At 40.4% G+C, this 22,426-nt stretch overlaps 2 protein-coding genes across 2 annotated transcripts; both read right to left on the bottom strand.

The window, feature by feature from the left end:
- Positions 1-9,985: 9,985 nt before the first annotated feature.
- Positions 9,986-17,373, bottom strand: LOC115786130 (polyserase-2-like). The gene is made up of 10 exons (XM_030738172.1): positions 17,290-17,373; positions 16,984-17,125; positions 15,864-16,002; positions 14,863-15,132; positions 14,607-14,745; positions 12,024-12,089; positions 11,697-11,838; positions 10,801-10,936; positions 10,267-10,536; positions 9,986-10,132 (listed from the first exon to the last, which is right to left on the bottom strand). Exons 1-10 carry the CDS (start codon positions 17,351-17,353, stop codon positions 9,986-9,988), a joined length of 1,515 nt encoding a protein of 504 aa, XP_030594032.1. The 5' UTR covers positions 17,354-17,373.
- A 2,092-nt stretch (positions 17,374-19,465) lies between these two features.
- Positions 19,466-22,124, bottom strand: LOC115785899 (granzyme A-like). Its single transcript, XM_030737820.1, has 5 exons — positions 22,041-22,124; positions 21,637-21,778; positions 20,852-20,990; positions 20,024-20,299; positions 19,466-19,923 (listed from the first exon to the last, which is right to left on the bottom strand). The coding sequence occupies exons 1-5, from the start codon at positions 22,102-22,104 to the stop codon at positions 19,774-19,776; spliced, it is 771 nt and encodes a 256-aa protein (XP_030593680.1). The 5' UTR covers positions 22,105-22,124; the 3' UTR covers positions 19,466-19,773.
- Between the last annotated feature and the right edge of the window lie 302 nt (positions 22,125-22,426).

The raw sequence follows: 22,426 nt of genomic DNA, 5'->3' as shown, positions 1-22,426 counted from the left end.
AGAAAACATGTCTCTATTAGAAAACTGGTGTAAAGGAGAAGGTGTAGACCTTAACCATGCCATTATAGTTAAACGGGTCCCCATAGACATCACAACAGAGCATACTGAAGAGACTGTCAAGACTATTGAGGCTCTTGGAAGAGTGAAAGTTAAGGGGCGGATGTGAGACTCCTGTTGGCTCAGTGGTAGAAACACTGGACCATGAATGCAGAAGAAACAGAGAGCAGGTTCAAGTCCCACTTTACCCCAAAACTTAAGATTTTGGGGTGGCTGTAGCTCAGGAGGTAGAGCAGGTCACCTACTGATCAGAAGGTCAGCGGTTCGATTCCTGGCTACTCCAGGCTACATGCCAATGTATCCTTGGGCAAGATACTTAACCCCAAGTTGTCTGTGTAGATTCTCAGTTATCCAGGTCATAGTAGTCTCTGGAGCTTGAAAAAGGCGACTGGACTTCTTTTTGTTTCTTGAAGACGTTTCACCTCTCATCCGAAAGGCTTCTTCAGTTCTCAACCAAATGGTGGAGAGACCCAGGTATTTAAACCCCTGTGGGCGTAGTCCCCTGGAGGTGGTTATGACCCTCTGTTGATCATGTGCTTGAACACATGTGCCCAGGTGTGAAGGGGGCGTGGGTCATATTTAATCAGTGGTTTCAGTTGAAACCAACTTAGGACTCCGCTCCATTGTTTCCTGTGGCCTATTGAGGTCACTGGAACCCCAAGTTGCTCTCCGACCGTCCTGTCGGAGTATGAATGTGTGTGAATGTTAGTTAATTAAAAAGCACTTAGCTTAGTAGAAACATGGAAGTGCTTGTATGAATGTGAGTGCATGGGTAAATGTAAAACGTGTTGTGTAAGCGCTTTGAGTGCTCTGAGTAGAAAAGTGGTATATGAGAGCTAGTCCATTTACTTTTCTTTCGGAGCATTGAGGCAAGGTCCTGGGGAAAGACTGTCTGACTTCCTGAAGAGAGTGGAGCGATTGTTAACTAAAACAGTACACAGAGGAGGGCTGTCCCCAAACCAGACAGAGACAGTGCTCATGTGGAACAACTCCCCAGAGGCGCTACTGAATCTAACATACTGCTTCTACAGTTGAGACTACGAGAGAGAAAAAGCAACCCCCCTTCTTTCTTGACTGTTAAATGAGATCAGAGAAGAGGAAAATCAACAGTTATTAAGACAGAAAACTGGCCGCCACCACCAAGCTAATCCTGCAGTCAGGCAAGTACAGGTGGAAGAAGATAAACAAATGGAGTGTGATGTTGGAGACTTAGTCTCACATTAATGAGCTGCGGTCACAGATGTCTAAGTTGACACCAGGGCCAAAACCCATGCAAGGGAATAAGCTGTCTAAAGTGTTTCAAAGGGAGAAAGGAGACAAAATGACCATCAGCTGTGAGGTTCAGGCCTTGAAGAAGCAGGTAGAGGATCTACAAAATCAGCTCAGTGTAATGTCTGTGGCCTACACAGACTCTAGGGTGTCCAAGGAGTTTGAGTGGAAGAAGAGGCTCCAGAGAGAGTAGAGACAGTAATACCAGTCTCACACATTCAAGTAATCAGGGAAAAACATGATCCAGGTTGGATGGAGAGGACTTCTGTTACTGCTGCAGTGGAGATGGACTCATAGCTACACACTGCACAGCCCCCAGAATACATCATGGACCCAAGCACGGCAACAGCAGAGCTGAGAGTTGTGGGCCCGCTCAAGTTTGGCAGGTCTGTGCAGAGCCACCTGCACGAGTCCAAACATCTTCGCCTGGGCCAATAGATGATGGTGTTGGACAAATAAGGTGGACTGGCCCTGGACGACTCCAAATCCCCCCTGGTGGGGCAGTGTGTGCATCCTGTAAGGCAGGGGTCTCAAACTCCAGGCCTCGAAGTGTCTCTGCTTCAGCACACCTGAGTGAAATATAGAAGTCATTAGCAGGACTCTGGAGAACTTGACTGCATACTGAGGAGGTAATTCAGCCATTTGATTCAGGTGTGTTGGATCAGGGACACATCTAAAACCTGCAGGACACCGGCCCTTGAGGCCTGGAGTTTGATACCCCTGCTGTAAGGTGACTACAAAGGAGTCATGGGACCAAGATGTGTTAATAATTGAGGCCCCCCCATCAAAACCCCTCTCCCAGGCAGGGTTATGGTGCCCCATGTGTTCTCTTGCCTTCAGATATGAACACAAACATTTTGAGTCACTAAAAGCCAAGTCAATTTCTAAGGGCACTGTTACAGCCTGTGTCCATAAGGCAGAAATTGTGACTGCACTCAAGAGGGATGAGGTCCCCTCTAAAGCTATAGAGCTGGAATTATTCAACTTTGGAGATTCTCCGATCCCAAGTGCTTGGAAAGAGAGACTCATTTAAAAATTGTCTGAAAAAGCTGGAGTTTTTTCTCTGGGCGAATGGGATGTAGGGCTGGCTAAAGATGTTGAACACACCATCTGCCTTAGCAACCCACAACCTTTCAGAGAAAGATCCAGACATCTTGCACCAGGAGGTATAGACAATGTGAGGTGCCACCTGCAAAAACTACTGGTGGCTGGAATAATCAAAAAGTCACGCAGTCCATGTGCATCTCCCATTGTAGTGGCAAGAAAAAAGAAAGGCACCATCAGAATTTATATTGATTACCGAACCATCAATGCCCAGACAATCCCAGATCAGTACACAGTCCCTAGAACAGATGAGGCTTTAGACTCTATGACTGGGAGTCAATGGTTTTCTGTTTTGGACCTGATAAACGGCTTCTATCGGATCGCGATGGCAGAAAAAGACGAGGAGAAAACAGCTTTCCTATGTCCACTTGTTTTTTTTCAATCCTTGCGTATGCCTCAAGGCATAACCGGAGCGCCTGTCACGCTAAGTTCACTGTGAGAACTGACAACAACCCACTCACCTACGTTCTCACTATGGCCAAGCTCAATGCCACAGGGCATAGGTGGCTTTCTGCCCTGTCTACTTATGATTTTGGTATACAATATAGGACAGGCCGAGAAAATGTAGATGCAGATCTGTTGTCAAGGAATGCAAACCCTGAAGATGAGGGGTGGATACCCCCTTCTGGAGTGAAGGCTCTCTGCAAAACTGTGAGGGTCAGTGAGCCTTTAAACATCCTGAGTGGATGCGTTGCTCAATTTGGTGCATCACCCTCAGCCATTCCCGACCTATATGTGTATCCAGTCCAACTGGGTGAACCCCTGACGGAATTACTGAGTAATCTTGACCTACAAAAGCACCAGGATTTGGACAAAGCCATTGGAAAAGTGAAACAAGAAATGAGAGCCAGAAGGTGGCCCTGTGCTATTTTGAGCAGCCACCCAGAGATGGCCCTTTTTCAACGAGAAAAGCTCCAGCTGCGGAATGAGTTTTTGTACAGGAAGACTGTGAAGCCCAGTGGTGTGGAAGCGCTCCAGTTAGTCCTTCCCAAAAAACACTGGCCACTTGTACTGCTGTCTTTGCATGATAATTTTGGACATTTAGGTACTGAGAAGATGATGGAGCTGGTTTGAGATGGTTTTACTGGCCCAAAATGGCTGCTCATATCAAGCAGTACATCAAAAGCTGTGGGAGATGTGTGGTTCAGAAGATTCTACCTCGAAAGGTTTCTCCACTGCATCAGATAACGAGTATTGTTCCCATGGACCTGGTGTGTATTGATTTTCTGTCAGTCAAACCAGATTCACGGGGAGTCTGTAACATCCTTGTGGTCACTGACCATTTCACCAGTACACTCAAGCTTTTCCCACAACTAACCAACGAGCCGCAGCAGTAGCAAAGGTGCTTCTGGAGAAATTCTTTGTCCATTATGGCCTGCGAGCCCGCATACATTCTGACCAAGGGCAGGATTTTGAGAATCTGTTGATAAAAGAACTCTTGACCATGTTGGGGATAAGGAAATCCCAAACCACTCCTTACCACCCACAGGGACACCCCCCAGCCAGAGCATTTTACAATCAGCGTCAGATCCAAGAGAGTGTATTTTTCCCTAGTTGTGTTTTATTAAAGGGAACAGACCCAGGCGCTGTATCTTAGTTCAGGAGTACATAGGAACCACTACAGTTATAATTATCACAATATAACAAGCACACAATACATTGCCTTTCATACTCTAATAAATAAGAAAAGTATGCCTCAGGTTCCTACTCAGTGCAGTGAGCAGCTGTCAGGACCCATTGTTAATGAATTAATGTCCCTCAACAGGGACATTACAACACATAAGCTATGAAGGGCAGCGAGTGTGGCCTCACTTCTTTCCCTTCAATAATCTCAGAACCACGACCTGAAACACAAAGAAAATATCCAGTCACACAACAAAGTCATAAACAGGTGAGCCAAACAAACACACCGCACCAATCGCTTTGTAATACTGGAAGATGTCAGTAATCTGACTTTGCATTCTGCTTGTTAACATGAACAGATAAATTATTAATAAGTAAATAAGTACAACAGAAAATATTACTCACCTGTCTGGATGATGACAAGGAGAATGCATGAGATGAAAACACTGAAATTCCTCAGGCCGAACATTTCTTCTTATCTCTTGTAGATCAGATGCTGAATGCACTGAACTCCACTGTGTTGCACAGCTGGTTACCTGACTATGAAAATTAATGAGTCAGCAAAATAGACACATGTGAACTGAAAAGATGCTGATATTGTTTTTGACCTGTTCCTGTGGTCAGATTTATCATAAATGATAACCTCTCTTCGTTGCTGCAGCACGCCTTATCACTGGGTGTAGGTCGACACTTTTAGCAACACATATGAGTGTCTCTGACAGCAGCACACGGTCACTGGGTGTAGGTCCACACTTTCAGTTCCACTTACGTTTGTGTTAGATTTTAAAAAAAAAAAAATTAAAAAAATTAAACTGTATTTGTGGAGGTATGTTATGAGAGAAGACAAGATGTTGGTGGTCAGCTTATTGTCCCAGGGTATCTGATGACCAGAGTAGGTGTTGAGTGCTGTTCCCATTCAGCTGACTCCTCAGGACTTGCCTTTACTGTCTGCAGCTTTCCTAGCGGTGTCTTCATGGTTCCCATTTGCCTGTGGGATTCCAAGATACCTGTAGCTATCCTCAGTGTCTGCAATGTTACCTTCTGGCAGTGCAATCCTCTCAGTTCTGACTACACTTCTCCAGTCCAAATGTCATTCCGATGCTGTAGATCCTAGTGTGTAGATCAGTGAATGAATGTCTCATTCTCTCCTGGCATACAACTTGATGTCATCCATGTAGAGGAGGTGGCTGATGTTTGATCCATTCTGTAGTTGGTATCCGTAGCCAGTCTTGTTAATGATCTGGCTGAGTGGTTTCAGGCCCATCCAGAGCAGCAGTGAGGACAGAGCATCTCCTTGGTAAATCCTGCACTTGATGGTGACATGTGCAGTTGGCTAGAAGTTGGCCTCTAGTGTTATTCTCCAAATCCCCATTGAATTCCTGATGAAGGCGCTTAGGGTCCTGTTGATTTTCTATAGTTCTGGACATTTCCAGGATCCATGTGTGCAGCATCGAGTCATTGGCTTTCTTGTAATCAGTCCAGGCAGTGCACAGGTTGTTCAGTGTGGTCTTACAGTAGCTGGTGTTTTGCTCCTCTGGTGTTGCTGCCAGTTCCTTTCTGGGCTCCACTCATGTATTGAGCCATGTGCCTCACAGGAGTTTGTGCTGAGACGGGTTAGTGGCCATTTGTGCTGCCAGGTGCTCATGGAGTGCAGTTAGCTTCTTAAGCGAGTAGGTATGAATCATGTCAGGACTCGGTGCTGTCCAGCTCTTTACATTTGAGACTCTTTCTTGAATGTCTGCCACTGGTTACTGGAGCCTGCTCAGGAAGGTTGGATAATAATCATTCTACCATCTGTTTTATTTAATCCAATAGAATACCTCTGGGACCTTATGTTTCGGTCCATCCGACACTGCCAGGTTGCACCTTAGACTATCCAGGAGTTTACTGATGCCCTGGTCTAGATCTTTAGGAGATCCTCTGGGACACCATCTGTCACCTCATTAGGAGCATGCCCTGACATTGTCAGGCATGCATACAAGTACGTGGGAGACATACAAACTACTGAGTACCATTTTGAGTTACTGCAATGAAATTTTGACAAGCCTGAGGCACCATTTTCACTTTGATTTTCAGGCTGTTTCTGAAGTCAGCCTCTGTAGATTGATAATTTTCATTTCTATCAAACTAATGTGGCCTCCTTTTTAATTCCTAACACATCATCCAGTCCATCACAGTATAGATATCCAGCATTATTTTCTCCCCATTGAGATCTGATGTGGTTTCAAAGTGTTCCTTTAATTTTCTGAGCAGTATATACGGCACAATTTTTCACACCTGTCATAACACAACAGTCAGGTCAGTCATTGGTTAGTCAGCTTTCCAGCATTATGAATGAATGTTTTAAGTGTGCCATGCTACTGTTTCAGCTGTTCCCAGCATGGGTACAGTTGGAACAAAAATGCATTTTAGATAACGTTTCATTCACTAGCTTTTGTGTACTAGCAGAAAAAATATACATGTGCTCAAGTAAATGTGCTAATTTTACTATAGCACTGTGGGCTCATACCATGTGATGAAGTTGCAGAGGTCAGGAAGTGGAGTAACACTTGAGATGTGAAGTATACGAGGCACACTGAGTTAAGAGTACGTGAGTCTTGATTCAAGTGTTAAACTCATGCATTTAAACTAAAGTCTCACTTCCTTAAGAGAGATGTTATATCTTACTTGTGCTATTTTTAACAATGGGATATAAATGTGCACCAGACTCAGTAATCTAACAAATCAGCAGAGATAAAAGTAACGAGTAGCATTCATCATTTATATATTTGTTAATAAGACGTCTTTTTTTATTAAAATTATTTGAAGTTTTACCAGTATAACTGTGTACTGAGTTGCTCACAAGACCTAGCAGAGAACCCCACATAGTAGTGTAATATGAAACTGTAGTATGAGTATTAGTGTCACAATGAGGCCAGGGTCATAAAAAGGCCAGGGTTTATTATTTACTTGAAAAAAATCTTTAACGGTTATCCCTCGTTTAGAGTGATGTTGAGATGACTCTAAAGCGCTAAGCTGACTGCTGTTATAAACTGACAGGACTGAGGGAACGGCAGCATTTAAGAGAAAAGGTCTGACTGACTAACTGAGACTGCCCCTTGTAATCGAAGACACTTGTGGCCTGTTGTGACATTTTGCACTCTTCCTGTGTGGGGTCTCAGCGTCGTCTTTTGTGGTCCGCTCTGATTTTAAGAGTTTCATCATACTTGTTCTTTCTGCTATTGTCTTTTGCAGGAAACATTTATTTTTTTCAATAACCTACAGCCGTCCTGCAGATGGGCTGTGTGCCATTTCTTTTAAAGTGAGCAAACTTATTAATTCAGCAGGGGATCAAATATTTATTTCCTCCACTGTAAAGAGGAGGAAGAAAATCAGTTAAGAAATTTTATCCTTATATATTATGTTTCTATGAAAACTTTCAATTTTATTTTGAAAGAATTGTTGTTAAAAACAACAAAATACTGCAAAAGCCTTTTAAAAATGTGTTTTATTAGAAAGAAAAAGTACAGTAGAAAATATCTTTGATTTTGATTTCCAAACACAGATAATCACAACCAGCACTGAACAAACAAGAAAGCACGTTTGAGGATTTAGCTACAGCAAAAAAAAAAATCTGTTCATAAGTCTCATTTTCAGTTTAAGTTGATAATACTGGAAATGGTGAATATTTCTATCTGAGAGACTTTGATGGTTTTGAATGCACATAATAATAACACAAAGAAATATCCAATTTTCCTCTTTTGCAGCAGTGACATATTTAATCCAAGATTCACATGTAGCTGATGGAACTAATGTTAGCTTGTATGTGCACTCATGCCTGCAGAGTCATCACATTACATGGGAATCAATTGTGTTCTTGATCCACTTAAGTTGTTGTTGCAAGAGAAAAGAATAGACTCCAGGTTTTTAATGTTACCACAAATGTAGGGGACCCGGGCCGTCCACAGCCCACCCAAAGGTCAGGAGACCTGCGGCCACACATCTCAATGACATCCACAAGCACACCCCAGACACTAGACGGAGCTCCCACAGTCAATAGGTAAGAACCCCAGGCGCGGCCCCAGGCGCCCGAAGGCCGCCCAGTCCTTAACAGAGCCCATCGCAGGCAGGGTGCAGGAAACCGGAGTTTGGTAAGACCCACCCATCCCCTCCTCCACCCAATGTGTTGGGTGTATGTGCTGGAGTGTGTGAGTGTATGTAGTGGGAAGAATGATTATGACTGTGTGAAAGCTAGAGTGCTGTTAAAATTGAAGGGACACAGACATGAGCACTGACCAACAGTAGCAAGGCTAACACACAGAGACAGACAACCATTCACACTCACAGTCATACCTATGGCCAATTTTAGAATCACCAGTTAACCTAACCCCACTAACTGGGAGAAAACCTGTGTGACAAATATGCTAAAACTAAGTAACCAGGAAGCGGGCAAATACAGTATTTTATTAAGTAACTGTATATTCTGCTGTGGTCTCATATCATGTGGTGAAGTTACAGGTGTGAGGAAATGGAATAACACTTCAGATGTGATGTGTGGAGGCACTCTGTTAGGAGTACATGAGTGTTGAGTAAAGTATGGTATGAAGTATAAAGTAGTGAAGTATTCTTCCAGGACTGACATTAAGTTGCTGTTATGTGTTCCTTTTTTAACAAAGTGCTGTAAATGTGCACAAAAGAGAGTTATTAATGCACATTAGTACTGATTAGTGTTTGAAGCCACTCAGTGCCCACAAATTTAGCAGAGAGCCCCACCTAGTGGCGTAGTATGAAAACTGAATGTTGGTGCCACAGTGAGAGCAGGGTCATGAAAGCAACGATATTTATTATTTACTTGAGGCGACAGTTTGTTGTGATTTGGCGCTATATAAATAAAATTGAATTGAATTGAACTAAAAAAAAAAAGAAATCTTTGAGTGCTGTCACTCATTTACAACAACAATATTTAAAAGAATTTAAAGTGGGGCTCAAATGTTGCAGAGAGGCTAACTGGCTGTGGCAACTTGACAGGAATGAAGGAACAGCAGCAGCATTTAAGAGAAAATTTCTGCTTTTGTGGTCAACTCCAACTAAGTGTTCATCATGTAGTTTTTTTTTTTTCCTGACAACTGAATGATTTCTGTGTTGACATTACTGTAATTTTCTTTTGCAGGAAATCTTTTTACAATGAGCTGTAGCTGATGTAAAGAGGAGGAAGAAAAGAAATGAAAAAGGACGTGTCTTCTACATCAAAGGTTTTTAATTTGAATACTAAAACAAAAGGAGTGAAATATAAATTTTTAATGGCATTTATATGCAGAGTCTGCAGAAATTAGAGCAGGCTAACAAAAACTAAAAGATCATTTTGTGTGTACATAAAAAAAAAACACACAGACACAAAACAACAACAAAATCTCTTTTCCTTGCTTTTATTGCAGCTGTGGCAGTCACCTGCAGCAAACAGGAGCACTGACATACATGAGGGTACTTTAAATTATTTTCAAAAAGAGAAATTAAGATTTGATTTTAAATATTTTCACAAGCAGGAAAATAAAAAAGCAAAAGAGAAGAGAAACTTGTAGAAACTTTTTCAGGGATATCCACATTTATGTACGGTCTCCAGAGTCAAACATTAATCTGCAAACCATCACAGTCTCTCTTCTTATACAGAAATGCTTAATGTGTTGAGGGGTCAGTCGCACTAATGTTGCTGCTTCCTTTATCTGCTCTAAGTTCCTTCAGTGGAAATGGGTGCTATCATATCTGTGCCAAGTCTGTAAAAATTAAAGCAAGCTAGCAAAAACTAAAATAGAAACAGAGAAACAATGAAATGATAAAATGGATAATGGTCACATAAGTGATCTGCAGGGACAACAGCAGCAGATTTAACATCAAAGCATCAAAGATTCTCATCTTGCTCAGCTCGTATGGAGCCACGCCTGCAGATTCATTCAGATTATTTCATTGTTTTTTTGATCCACTTGAGTTGCTTCTCTGAGACAAATGAATAGACTCCAGGTTTTTTAATGATGCCACAACCCCGTCCAAAAGAAGTGACTCCAACCAGCTCTCCATTGCACAACAGCGGCCCTCCTGAATCCCCCTGCAGCGAGAACAAATACATGATAGACTTTCTTTGACTGACTCACAGGTGTGAAAGAGCCAAAAGGGTCCTGAGCTGAATGAGCTTTTACATAAAACAAGAAAAAAATACATACAAACATTCTTCATACTTACCTGACAGGTATCAGCCTTGTTTGCACCACTTGAACCAGCACAGATCATGTCAGCGGTGATAACAGGTCTGTGATTGTAATAATCACGAGAGTTGCACTTCTGTCTGTTGATCACGGTCACATTGACAGACCTGAGGACATCTGAGGTTTTGTTGTTTTCAGTTCGTCCCCATCCAGCCACCAGACACTTGCTGCCAGCTGCAGGGTCTCTGACAGTTTTGCCAAACTTGAGCCAATTCACTGTCTTGGTTTTCTTCACAGATTTCTTCAGCTGACAGTTAAAAAAAAAAACATTACACATTGATAATGACTGTCTATACATTAACTTCACAGAGTTGGCCTTATGATACTAAGTAAGTATATATGCAGCACTCTGCTCAAGTCTTGCACCACCACTCATTTATATTTTGCTTAGAAAATGGGAAACGCAGCAATTTATTGAAACATGTCTGTACATAATAACAATAAAAACAATCTTATTCACATTAATGCATCTTTACTTCACTTGCTATTGGACACTGAATTATCACCTGACCTTGAGCAACATGAGGTCGTTGCCCTGGGTTACATTGTAATAGTCGGGATGAGGAAAACGTTTCTCAACCTCTCGAACCTGCTTAGAATTTTCCACTTTCTTGATGGAGTGTGCTCCCAGGATCACCAGACTCATACTGTAATTGAAAACACAGTGTGTTGATGACAGTTCACTTATAAGAGAAGCTCATTCTCTTAATCATTTTAAAGCACTAATTAAGACATTTTGATTTATGCTTGCATTGGAACTAGTTGGGTAGAGTATTCTGGCTTTACTATGGTATCATAGTTTTTATACATATCTGTGATTTTACCAGATTTTGTTTGATTGTATTTATTGATGTTTTGATGATTATTGCATGTTTTGATGATCTGTTCAGCACTTTGGTCAATGGAAGTTGTTTTTAATGTGCTATAGAAATAAACCCTGACTTGACTAACAAGATAATGGAAAATCTATAATTAAAAGATCGACAATAATTTATTTCCTAGGGTTGCAAATATTGTATATTCATCATCTCCCTTTGATTTAAACAGCTTAGCATATTTTGTTAAAGTAACACATATTATATGACCTTTGAAAAGATTCTGGATACTTTAAACTGTCACATTTTACTTCCTGCTGTCTTGTTCCAGTTCTGGAGCAGGTGTAATACAAAATACATTAAAGCTGAGAACTGAGGCAGTTTTTTTTCACTAATCCAGGAATATATCATTCTTAATGAGCTCACTCTAAACCAATTAATCATCAATACAGCATGTGTGGACTTTTGATCTTGTGTTTTTCATAATTATCACAATTTTTTTTTTAAATCATTTAATACATAATCTTTCACAGAGTCTGTTATAAAAGATCTTTTTTTGAAAGTTTAAGAAAAGTAATCCTCAGGTTCCTACTCAGTGCAGTGGGCAGCTGTCAGGACCCATTTTGGATGGATTAAAGTCCCTCCGCAGGCTGAGTTTTTACTTCTCACATAAGCCATGAAGGGCAGCGAGTGCGGCCTGACTTCTTTCCCTTCAATAATCTCAGAACCACGACCTGAAACAAATATGCAACAAAACCAGCAGACGATCAAGTCAAGAACAGATGAGTAAAACAAACACCCTTCACCAACTGCTTTGCAATACTGAAAGGTATCAGTAATGTGACACTGCATTGTTTGTTCACATGGAGGAGAAAATTATCAATAAGTAAATTAAAGTAGAATAGAAAACATTTCTCACCTGACTGGACGATGAAGAGGAGCACGCACGAGATGAAAATACTGAAATTCATCATGCAAAACATTTCTTATCTGATCAGATGCTGAATGCACTGAAATCCACTGTGAGACACAGCTTTATATGCTGAGCTGAAAGGATGTGGTCTACCACACAGTTTAATTGGTTGAGTGAAACTAAAGCATCTGTTGATCAAAGAGAGAAATGCCTTAAATTGAACTGAACAGTAGATCAGCCTGAAGGAGTCCCAACTAAAAGTTCAAAGTTCAATCAACTAGATAAAAACTTAAATAGCTTATGTTAAGTTTAAGTTCACACTGATTTGTCAGAAGTAATTAAGATGTGTAAAGTGAGTGCACTAGTTTTCAGGATGAATGAAGTGTGTATAATTTATCATTGCAAAGCTGTAACTTAATTCAACCATTCATTTATATAAACATGCAACTTAGATGCAACTTCAAATCCTCTGAGCTGAGATGTGTTATAATTTAGCACTTTAAAAACCCCAAACTTATTTATGGTGCATGATTTTCCACATTGTTAACACACACACACACACACACACACACACACAATGTGTAATGACGCAGCTCACATTGTACTTATTGTACTAAACTTAGTAGTTTTTAGGTGGTATGTTTTTCTTGGTTTTAAGAAAAAAAGTTAACATTTTAGTGGATGGGTGGTGGCACAGGTCTCTCCCAGGGCTAACACACAGAGAGGCGAACAACCACTCATGCTCACATTCACACCTACTGCCAATTTAGAAACACCAATGACCCTAAACATGTATGTCTTTGGACTGCAGGAGGAAGCCAGAGTAGCTGGAGAGAACACACACACAGACATGAGGAGAACATGCAAACTCCACACAGAAAGGCCCCAACCAGATGATGGATTTAAACCCAGGACCTTCTTGCTGTTGGATGGCTGCCCCTCCCTGAGTCTGGTTGTACTGGAGGTTTCTTCCTGTTAAAAGGGAGTTTTTTCCTTCCCACTGTCATCAAGTGCTTGCTCACAGGGGGTCATTTGATTGTTGGGATTCTTTCAATATAATGTATTTTCAAGAAGCCCAACTGCAGAAGCAACTGGTTGTCAAATAAAAATGAGGCAGTCACCTGCCAAAAAGGAAAGTATTAAGCCTCATCATGAAAGCAGAGCAGGTGTCTCCAAACTGGGAGCTCGTTCCACAGAAGAGAAGCCTGAAAGCGCTGCCTCAGCAGAGCCTATATTGTGCTTTGTCAGTGCAATATAGATTCTCTGCAGAGAGAATACATTTTATATGTGCAGCTTGTTAAGCCATACTTCACTAAAACCTCTGAATGAAGCCACAACTGTGTGTCACAATGTCACAGGAATGTGTGTGTATTAATCTGGTGATTTAGGAAATCGATTCCAATCTGCAGCTGAGTCTCTTTTCCACTGCTGGAAACAGCAGACACACCAGGAATACCTGTTCAATCAGTCTCAGATTTTACTTTGATGGGTCGAGAAACTAAAACCATTTCCACGTCTTCTTCGTCATGTTGTGGGGCAGAAACCTTCTTTTCCCCCAAGATTATTTTTTTGGCCTTTTATGCCTTTCGGTAACCTTAAATGGATCCAGTTTAAAGTTTCAGAGCTCTAATGTGCAGCAGTCACCTTACAAGTAAAGAGAAGCACTGAGAGCACAGTCAGCAATAAAATTAACTAAAACTGACAGTCCTGTAGACCCTTGGTGTTAACATCCTTGCCTTCCTGTTTCCAGTTTTGTACTGAGTGGCCAAAGAGTGGATCCATTACCAGTACTGCCCACCTGTTCTAGTCGAGCTGGCCAGTTCTCTCTAGTGATGAAGCTGCTTGAAGCTTTGAAGCTTTCCATTTAATTAGTTAAAAAAAAAAGTTTGCACAGAGCCACCATTAGGAAAAATGAGACTGGCTCTTGTAAATGAAGACGCTTGTGTGCATCACAAGCCTCATCAGTTTTTTGTTTGCTTTTTGTTGAAGTGATCGTTCTCTCTGTTGACAGCACTTTAATTTTTTTTTTTTTTGCAGGAAATCGTTGTACAATAATCTAAAGAGGAGATATGAAATAAATGTAAAATTATGTTAGGCATTAAAAGTTTTTCATTTGAAGTATAAGTTTCGTGATGCCAGGGAAATACGACAGATTTAGAAGCTACTATTTAAAAAAAAATAAATGAAAGAGTTTTACTACAAACAATAAAATAGATAAGGATTAGAATTTTTGTTTATGTCTCTGGCTTTATTAGAAAGTATACAAACAGAAAGTGTAGCAGAAAATATGTTTGTTTTAGGGTTTTCAAGGCCAAATACTAAAAGAAAGCATGTTCAAGAATTTATCTATATGAAAATCTGTTCACAAGCCTTATTTTTGATTTAAAATATATAAGTGGGAGTACTATCACATACAAGCAGTGTGTAACAAATACAGCCAGCAAGAAGAAACTTAAATATTACAAAATATAAGCAGTGAAATTTAAAAAATGTCCAAGTAAGTGGTCTACAGAGACAGCAGTGACATCAGGGCCCATCTTTTAGCCTGTTTGATGTCTGTGGATTCATGACATTCACATTATTTCATTGTTTTTTGGATCCACTTGAGTTGTTTCTCTGACAGGAAAGAGTAGATTCCAGGTTGATTTATCTTCCCACACTCCTGAGGTCCAAAAGAAGTGACTCCAACCAGCTCTCCTTTACACAACAGCGGCCCTCCTGAATCTCCCTGCAGCAAGAACAGATACCTGATGACTAACTTACAGGTGTAAAATAGCCAAAAGGGTGTTGAGCTGAATGATCATTTATTCAAGCAAGGAAAAATAAATAAATTCTGCATACTTACATTACAGGTACCAGCCTTATTTTTACCACTTGAACCAGCACAGATCATGCCACTCGTAATAACAGGGTTGTGGTTGTAATAATCACGAGAGTTGCACTTCTGTCTGTCAGTCACAGTCACACTGACAGCCATCAGGACGTCTGAGTTTCGCGCCTTTTGAGTTTTTCCCCATCCAGCCACCAGACACTTGCTGCCCGCTGCAGGGTCTTTGACTGTTTTGCCCAACTTGAGCCATTTCACTGTCTTGGTTTTGTTCACTGGTTTCTTAAGCTGGAAAAACAAACAAACAAACCATGAAAAATGTTCTGTGCATTATCTTTACATACCCCTCACTTCTTAATATTTTTCTAGGAAAAAATGAAAATAGTTGCTGATATTTATTGAAACATCTGCAAACATGCACCATGCTGCCAAACGTATTCGCTCATCTACCTTCACACACATATGAATCTGAGTGACATCTCAGTCTTAATCCATGGAGAAAAACAAGGAGTGGCTCAAAGCGTTTGGGCAGTACACTGGCAGTACTGACAGTAGCATCACAGACAATCTATCAGCACTCTGAAGCTGAAATAAAATTGATTGAAGAGGTTCGGGGCATGTTTAAAGAAATAAGCTTGTTTTAAAAATTTGCCTGTGCTACGAATAAAATATCTAATTTACAACTGTTAGCGTGATTCAGATTTTATTTCCACTGGAACTAAATTAATTGTGCTTGTACTGGACACTTGTTATGGATAAAATAAGATGGAGATGTAGGTACACGAACACACTGAAAAAGTATGATGTTGATATCACTTCTTTACTGAACAAATTACAGCAGGACAAGAAGGAACGATTGTGTAAAAAACACTTGATTTTGTTTCTTGACCCTCTGATTTGGACCAAATTTTTTTTCTGCCAAAAGAAAAAATGATAGCAGATTTACATTTTAAGCAAATTGCTCTAAATATGTTATCCTTGCGTCTTTGCTAATATTGGATATTGGATTATGACCTTACCTTCAATAACATGAGGTCATCACCCTTTAATATATCAGAGAAGTTGGGATGAGGAAAACGTTTCTTAACCTCGTGGATCTGCTTGGAATCTTGCCCGTCTTTTTTGATGGAGTGCACTCCCAGGATCACCTTACTAATACTGTAAAAGAAAAGATGAGGTGTAATGATGACAGTTCACTTTTATAAAAACCTAACAGCTCAGATATGGCTCGGTTATGGCTTTTAGTGAGTAGCATCCCATCCTTAATCCATAAGGTTTAATACTGATGTTGGTTCACCCTTTGCAGCTATAACAGCTTCAACTCTTCTGTAAAGGCTTTCCACAAGGTTTATATGAATCTTTGACCATTCTTCCAGAAGCGGATTTGTGAGGTCAGACACTGATGTAGGCCTGACCCCGCTCTAATTCATCCCAAAGGTGTTCTTGTCAGGTTGAGGTCAAGACTCCATGTCTTTATGGACCTGGTGTTGTCCACTGTTGGCAGCATGCTTTGAACCACGGTATCCCACGCTTTGCATTGTGCATTCTTTCCCAAATGTCTTTAGAAGCAGTCTGCATGCCTAGGTTGGTTTTATACACCTGTGGCCATGGAAGTGATTGGAATACCTGAATTCAGTTATTTGGATGGGTGAGTGAATACTTTTGGCAACATTGTATAGCTTAAAAGAAGCTCAGTGGTACATTTACTATTTAAAATATGCCTTTTCTGCATGCTTGGGATTGTGATGAAGGCTAAAAAGCTATCCTTTGTCTGGAAGCCGAGACTTTTCCTTAAAAGATAGCTGACAAATCTCCATGAGCAATACATTTTCAAGGGGATGTCAATTTAACTATCAATACAATACAGAAAACATATCTATGTACAGATGGGAATGTATAGATATTTAAAGTCGCAAAAATGTTTATACTGACCATATTAGAGAAATGTTTACTGACATTATTTAGTTTTGCCATAATATATGAAACCAGCTAAACTGATGTACCCACTTTAAAATCAATACATTTTCAGAGCAGAGTGTATGGACATTTGATCTCGTGTATTATGTTTCACAGAGTCTGTTAAAAATATTGGAAGATTTTGATTAGAAAATTCAAGAAAAGTAAGCCTCGGGTTCTTACTTGGCGCAGTGGGCGGCCGTCAGGACCCACTGTTGATGGATTAATGTTCCTCCACAGAAGGATTTGTCACTTCTCAGATAGGCCATGAAGGGCAGCGAGTGTGGCTTGACTTCTTTCCCTCCAATAATCTCAGAACCACGACCTAAAACGAAACAAAATCATACGTTTACAATACAAAGTCAGAAGATGATCAAGAACAAAAGAAAGAACAGATGAGCAAAACAAAGAAACACCCTTCACCGCTGCTTTGTAATACTAAAAGTAGTGTGTACTGTGAATATGTGTACAATAGAAATCATTACTCACCTGAAGGGATGACAAAGAGAATCACACATGTGATAAGGAGACTAACACTCCTCAGGCACAACATTGTGTCTGGTCTCACTTTGATCAGATGTTGAATGGACTGAAATTCACCGTGATGCACTGCATTATATGTTGAGCTCGAAGGATGTGGTTTCATCATGGAAATTAATGAGTCAGCAAAACTGGCATATGTGAACTGATGCACTCTGATATTGTTTTAAAGCCTGCGGTCAAACTTCAGAAAATCAACCATTTTAATTAGTTAATTAGTTAGTTAATGTTTTTATTGAAAAGCAGTAATGAATTAACTGAATTCAGTGCTTTATACTGTAAGGTAAAGAAAATACAAAATAGAAAGTAACCCCAACAATTATACAGCCCCCATATGAGCAAGCACTTGGAAACAGTGGGCAGAAACCTGCAGCAGAACCAGGCTCAGGGCTGTGAGAGAGAAGGCCACTCACAAAGTAAGGCCAAGATAATGCCATCTAGAGGAAGTGTCTGGTTAGAAACCATGTTTCTAATCTTTTGTCATTTTTCTAATAAATGCACTCAGCTTGAACAAGGTTATGTAGAACATGAGCAAAGAAAAAGAAAGAATTAATTTTAAAAAATAGCTCCATTTGCTGTCGTAAGGTGACTCTGCCTCCACAGAGGAACATGAGTACAATCAGGGGTTAGAGTGGGATTCAGCAGGTGGGGGAAGCCTAAGACTGGCTGTAGTGACTCAGCATGGGGAAAAGAATCACAACTCAAACCAATTTCTGTTGTGAGCTCGAGTAGATTTTCTATGTGTGCAGGCTGTGATCAGCTGACCTGTGCTGCTGCTGCTGCTGCTCTGGGATTTACTGCTCTTCATGGATTCATGTAACCCAACATTTCACGAGCTATTTTGGCTCATTTTCATCCCCTACACTGACACTACACTGTTTGTTCTGTCTCTATAGTAGACAGTATAAAGTTGTTAAAAAGATAGAATTCAGGGAATAAATCTAAGCATGATCAGCTTAAATTCAAAGTCATCTCTGCTACACTTGATGTAACCCAGTCATTTCTGTGTGGTACGCCCCACTGGTGGGGTACGGGGTCATGACAGGTGGGGCAGAAGTGACCTGGGAGAAAAGTCATGTGCAACTCATCTTTAACATCGGAATAATGTTCATGGTGGAACAAAGGAATTCACCTCAGTTACGTTAGTACAGCAACTAATGACAAATCTAGCGAGGTTTTCCATTGATTTTGTCAACTTTTGGAGACGGCCGCGAAAGATGAAATCCTCTGGAGTCACCGTGTTTTCTGTACATAGAGCTCCTGCACCACATCACCAAGAGGAAGTATTTGAATAACAAAAGGTTAGTATGCAGCTTATGGACATCAGCACCACAAACACTGTTCTGGATCATTTCGGCCCGATTAAACCTCAGTATAGCACCACAAATAATGCATAAATTATATGTTTTTGGGTGTTTCATCTCTTTGTAAATTCTGCTTCTATATATTAATGAAGTATTTGTACTTTGTGGCTTTCCACCTCTGGAGCTCAGTAATACCCTGATCCAGATCTGGGAGGAGAACCTCTAGAACACCATCCACAGGAGCATACCCCAGTATCACCAGGCAACCCAGTATCTTTGCAAAGCGTGGAGGCCCTACAAACTACTGAGTACCATTTTGAGTTGCTGCAATGGAATTTCAGAATTGCAGGTTGATAATTTTCATTTCCATCAAATGATGTTGCATCCTTTCATTTCTACCCACTGAGATCTGATGGGTTTTCAAAGTGTTCCTTTAATTACTTTAAGTATGATTAAGTTCCTAAAAGCACTGATTATTTTTGCTGTGCATTAAACTGTAGTGGCTCTAAATGGCTGCAAACTAGACTCTTTAAAGCTGAGGTCATCCATCATGGATAATCATGACACCATCGTTTGACCGCCACACACTGGACAAGCACGCAAGGACAAAAACACAAAATCTTTCATACCTCATGCCACAACTGTACAGCAGATCTGTCTGGCAGAGTCATGTGTACTCTCATCTCAACACTTTAATTTCAATTCATTTTATTGCCCTCCGATTCCTTCTGTGCTTGTTTGTTTGGTTTTTCTACATTTAGTAACCCAGACCACTGCTAGAATGTAAAAAAAGTACAGTGAAATGGAAGGAAGTGCACTAGTATCAGTAAACTTCTTTATTTTCTCTCCAGTAATATTTATTCCAGTTATTTCATCTGATATTTTCATCCACACAGGACCTGCAATGAATCTATACCCCACCAGTGGGGCCTGATCCACAGTTTGAGAATCATTCATTTACACCAATGGCCAAAAACACTCTTGGAGAAATATTATCTGCTTTAATATAATCCTTACCGTAAATATAGACAGATATAAATATAGACATATTGGGACAATTAAAAAAGAAGCATTTAAATTTAAACATTTAAACATTTAAATTAACATAGGAAACAGAATTCCTTCTGTTTTAGGTGTTTGTTGTCTTTTTGATCCACTTGAGTTGTTTTTCTGAGAGAAAAGCATACACTCCAGGTTTATTTATGATACCGCACTTCCCTCCAAAGGAAGTGATTCCAGTAAGCACACCATTGCACAGCAGCGGCCCCCCTGAATCCCCCTGCAGAGAGAACAACAATATGATGGTCATTTTATTTATTTATTCATGTTTCGGTTCATTCACAGTTAAGGTGGTACAGTGGGCTGTTAGGCATACGTACCTGACAGGTATCTGCTGGGTTTTTACCATTTGAACCAGCACATATCATGCTGCGGGTGATAACAGGTTTGAAGTTGTAATAACCAGGAGAGTTGCACTTCACCCTGTCGATCACAGTTACGTTGACAGACCTCAGGACGTCTGACATTTGCTTGGCATTGTCTGCAGTTGCTCCCCATCCAGCCACCACACAGGTGCTTCCAGCTGTCGGCTCTCTGCTGCTTTTGGCCAGCTTGACCCAATTTACTGTCTTGGTTTTCGTTACTGGTTTGTCCAGCTGAAATTTAAATAATAATTACTTAACGACAGTGACTTCATCATTGAATTTATGGAGTTTGTGAAAACAAACAAAACAAACATTTATTTGGAACATGCATGTTCAGTTGTTCCAAAAGATCCCAAATAAATTCAAACTTGTGCACCTAATTCTTATTGAAGTTATTGAAAATGTATGCTGTACATTCATTCCACAGTGGACAAAGAGCAGCTCACTGCTTAAAATCTCATCACTAACACCATGAAAAATCTTCAGACAAGCACAAAAATAATTTGGCCTCTTTTTGGTTCCACTGAGAATTTGAGCTGTTGTATTTTGAACAAATGGGGAGCTGGGATAGGCTCCAGCCCCCCCGCAACCCTGAACAGGATAAGTGGAACAGAATGGATGGATGGATGGATGGATGGGGAGATGAGAAAGACTTAATTTTGTATTTTTGTGTAAATAATGATAAGTAACAGCCTGGGTTTATGAGAGGAATCATTTCTCCTTTCTAAACATGGAATATGTAATGTCGTCAAACAGAAATATCAATGATTGTAATCACCTTACCTGGAGCAACATGAGGTCATTGACCTTGTCTGTGTTATCATAGCAGGGATGAGGAAAACTTCTTTTCACCTTTCGGACCTGCCTGGAATCTTTTTTATCGTTTTTGATGGAGTGCACCCCCAGCAACACTTTCTTAATGCTATAAGAGCAAAAACAAATAAGGAAACAATGAAGATTTGCTTTTCTTCTTCTTATATATTTGAATTATTACACAATACAAAAAAATAAGGTCAGACTGTGTCATGTTCAGACTTGTGCAGCATTTGATCCTGTGTAAAGAAATGTTATGACTCCACTGGTGACAGCATGAGTGTTGATTAGCAATTTTATGCTCTAACAGAGAGGATATGACTGTGAGGTATAAATTTGACTTTCTTGGGGGCGGACTGTAAAACAGTGACATTAATTATATACAGGCCTTCTGCTAGGATGCTTCTGTCAGTGCCTCTCTCAATGAGTCTCTTAAATCAGAAGATGTATCAAGAACTCGATTTCCCTTGATGCAGTTCCATGAAAATTCATGCATGTTTCTCATTTAGTTTTAATGTGCAAATGGACATTTAAGTTCAGATGCATGTTTCAAGCCCTGGAGCTGTTGTGGTTTCTTAAACTGAGTAACTATCTGCATGATCAGAGCTGCTGTAATGAGTGCTGACTGAAGAATCATAAAGCGGAAATGTGACTGATTAGCATGACATCTGAAATAACAATGATACCGTATTCTGGACATGAGCCAGTAAAAATTGATATTACATATTTCATAAATGAATCTTACAGATACCTACTTAACACAGTGAGCAGCCGTCAGGACCCACGCTTTGTTAATGAGCACCCCTCCACATGCAGGTGTGTTACTCTCCAGCAGAGCCATGAATGGCAACGAGTGTGGCTCAACTTCATTCCCTCCAATAATCTCAGAACCATAACCTATATTCAGACAGAAAAACACTCTGTACATGTTGCTCTGTGATATTAAAATACATCAGTGTGACATTCAGATCATATAATCTACATGCACAACAGCAGCAGCATGTCCAAATCCAAATTCCAACATTTATTCAACTTTCAAATCTCATATGTGGAGTAGAACTAAGAAAGCATCAGGAACTGGCTGAAATATTAAGCATGTTTACATTAATTAACTATTTAGTATTAAACAAACAAATGTAAAAAAGAAGCTATTACTCACTTGACTGAACAATGAGAAGAACAGCACATGAGATGAACACACTGAAACCCCCGAGGCCGAACATTTCTCCTTCTTTTGCTTTGCTCTAATGTTAAATGCACTGAAACCCAACACGAAGCACTTGCTCAACTTTATGTATTAAGCTCAAAGGAAGTGGTCTGAAAAATGGAAATTCGTGAGTCAGAAAAGTGGTCACAAGTACGGGCTGAGAACGCACACATTTCAAAGCCAGTGACGCCACTTACGAGTAATCTTTTTTTCAGTGTCCTTGGTGAGGGTCGACCTGTGTGAAACAGCGTGAATCAGAGGGTGCGGGTCTTAGTACATGTGTACTACTAGTATGAAACAGCTGGAAGATGACAAGGAGTGTCTCACACCTGCTTTGC

Source organism: Archocentrus centrarchus, chromosome 9, assembly GCF_007364275.1.
Source record: "Archocentrus centrarchus isolate MPI-CPG fArcCen1 chromosome 9, fArcCen1, whole genome shotgun sequence".
Lineage (NCBI taxonomy): Eukaryota > Metazoa > Chordata > Actinopteri > Cichliformes > Cichlidae > Archocentrus > Archocentrus centrarchus.
The sequence above is the reverse complement of the archived record's forward strand: the minus strand, read 5'-3'. Positions and strand labels throughout refer to the sequence as shown.

Excerpts from the sequence above, each read along its gene's own strand:
- LOC115786130 (XM_030738172.1), bottom strand. The coding sequence starts at position 17,353 with ATGTTGTGCCTGAGGAGTGTTAGTCTCCTTATCACATGTGTGATTCTC. Across the intron at positions 11,839-12,023 it reads CCTCTTCATCGTCCAGTCAG|GTCGTGGTTCTGAGATTATT; the intron begins GTGAGAAATGTT and ends TATTTGTTTCAG. Across the intron at positions 10,537-10,800 it reads ACGACCTCATGTTGCTCAAG|CTGAAGAAATCTGTGAAGAA; the intron begins GTCAGGTGATAA and ends TTTAACTGTCAG.
- LOC115785899 (XM_030737820.1), bottom strand. The coding sequence starts at position 22,104 with ATGTTCGGCCTCGGGGGTTTCAGTGTGTTCATCTCATGTGCTGTTCTT. Across the intron at positions 21,779-22,040 it reads TCTTCTCATTGTTCAGTCAA|GTTATGGTTCTGAGATTATT; the intron begins GTGAGTAATAGC and ends GTCTGAATATAG. Across the intron at positions 19,924-20,023 it reads ACCCAGCAGATACCTGTCAG|GGGGATTCAGGGGGGCCGCT; the intron begins GTACGTATGCCT and ends TTCTCTCTGCAG.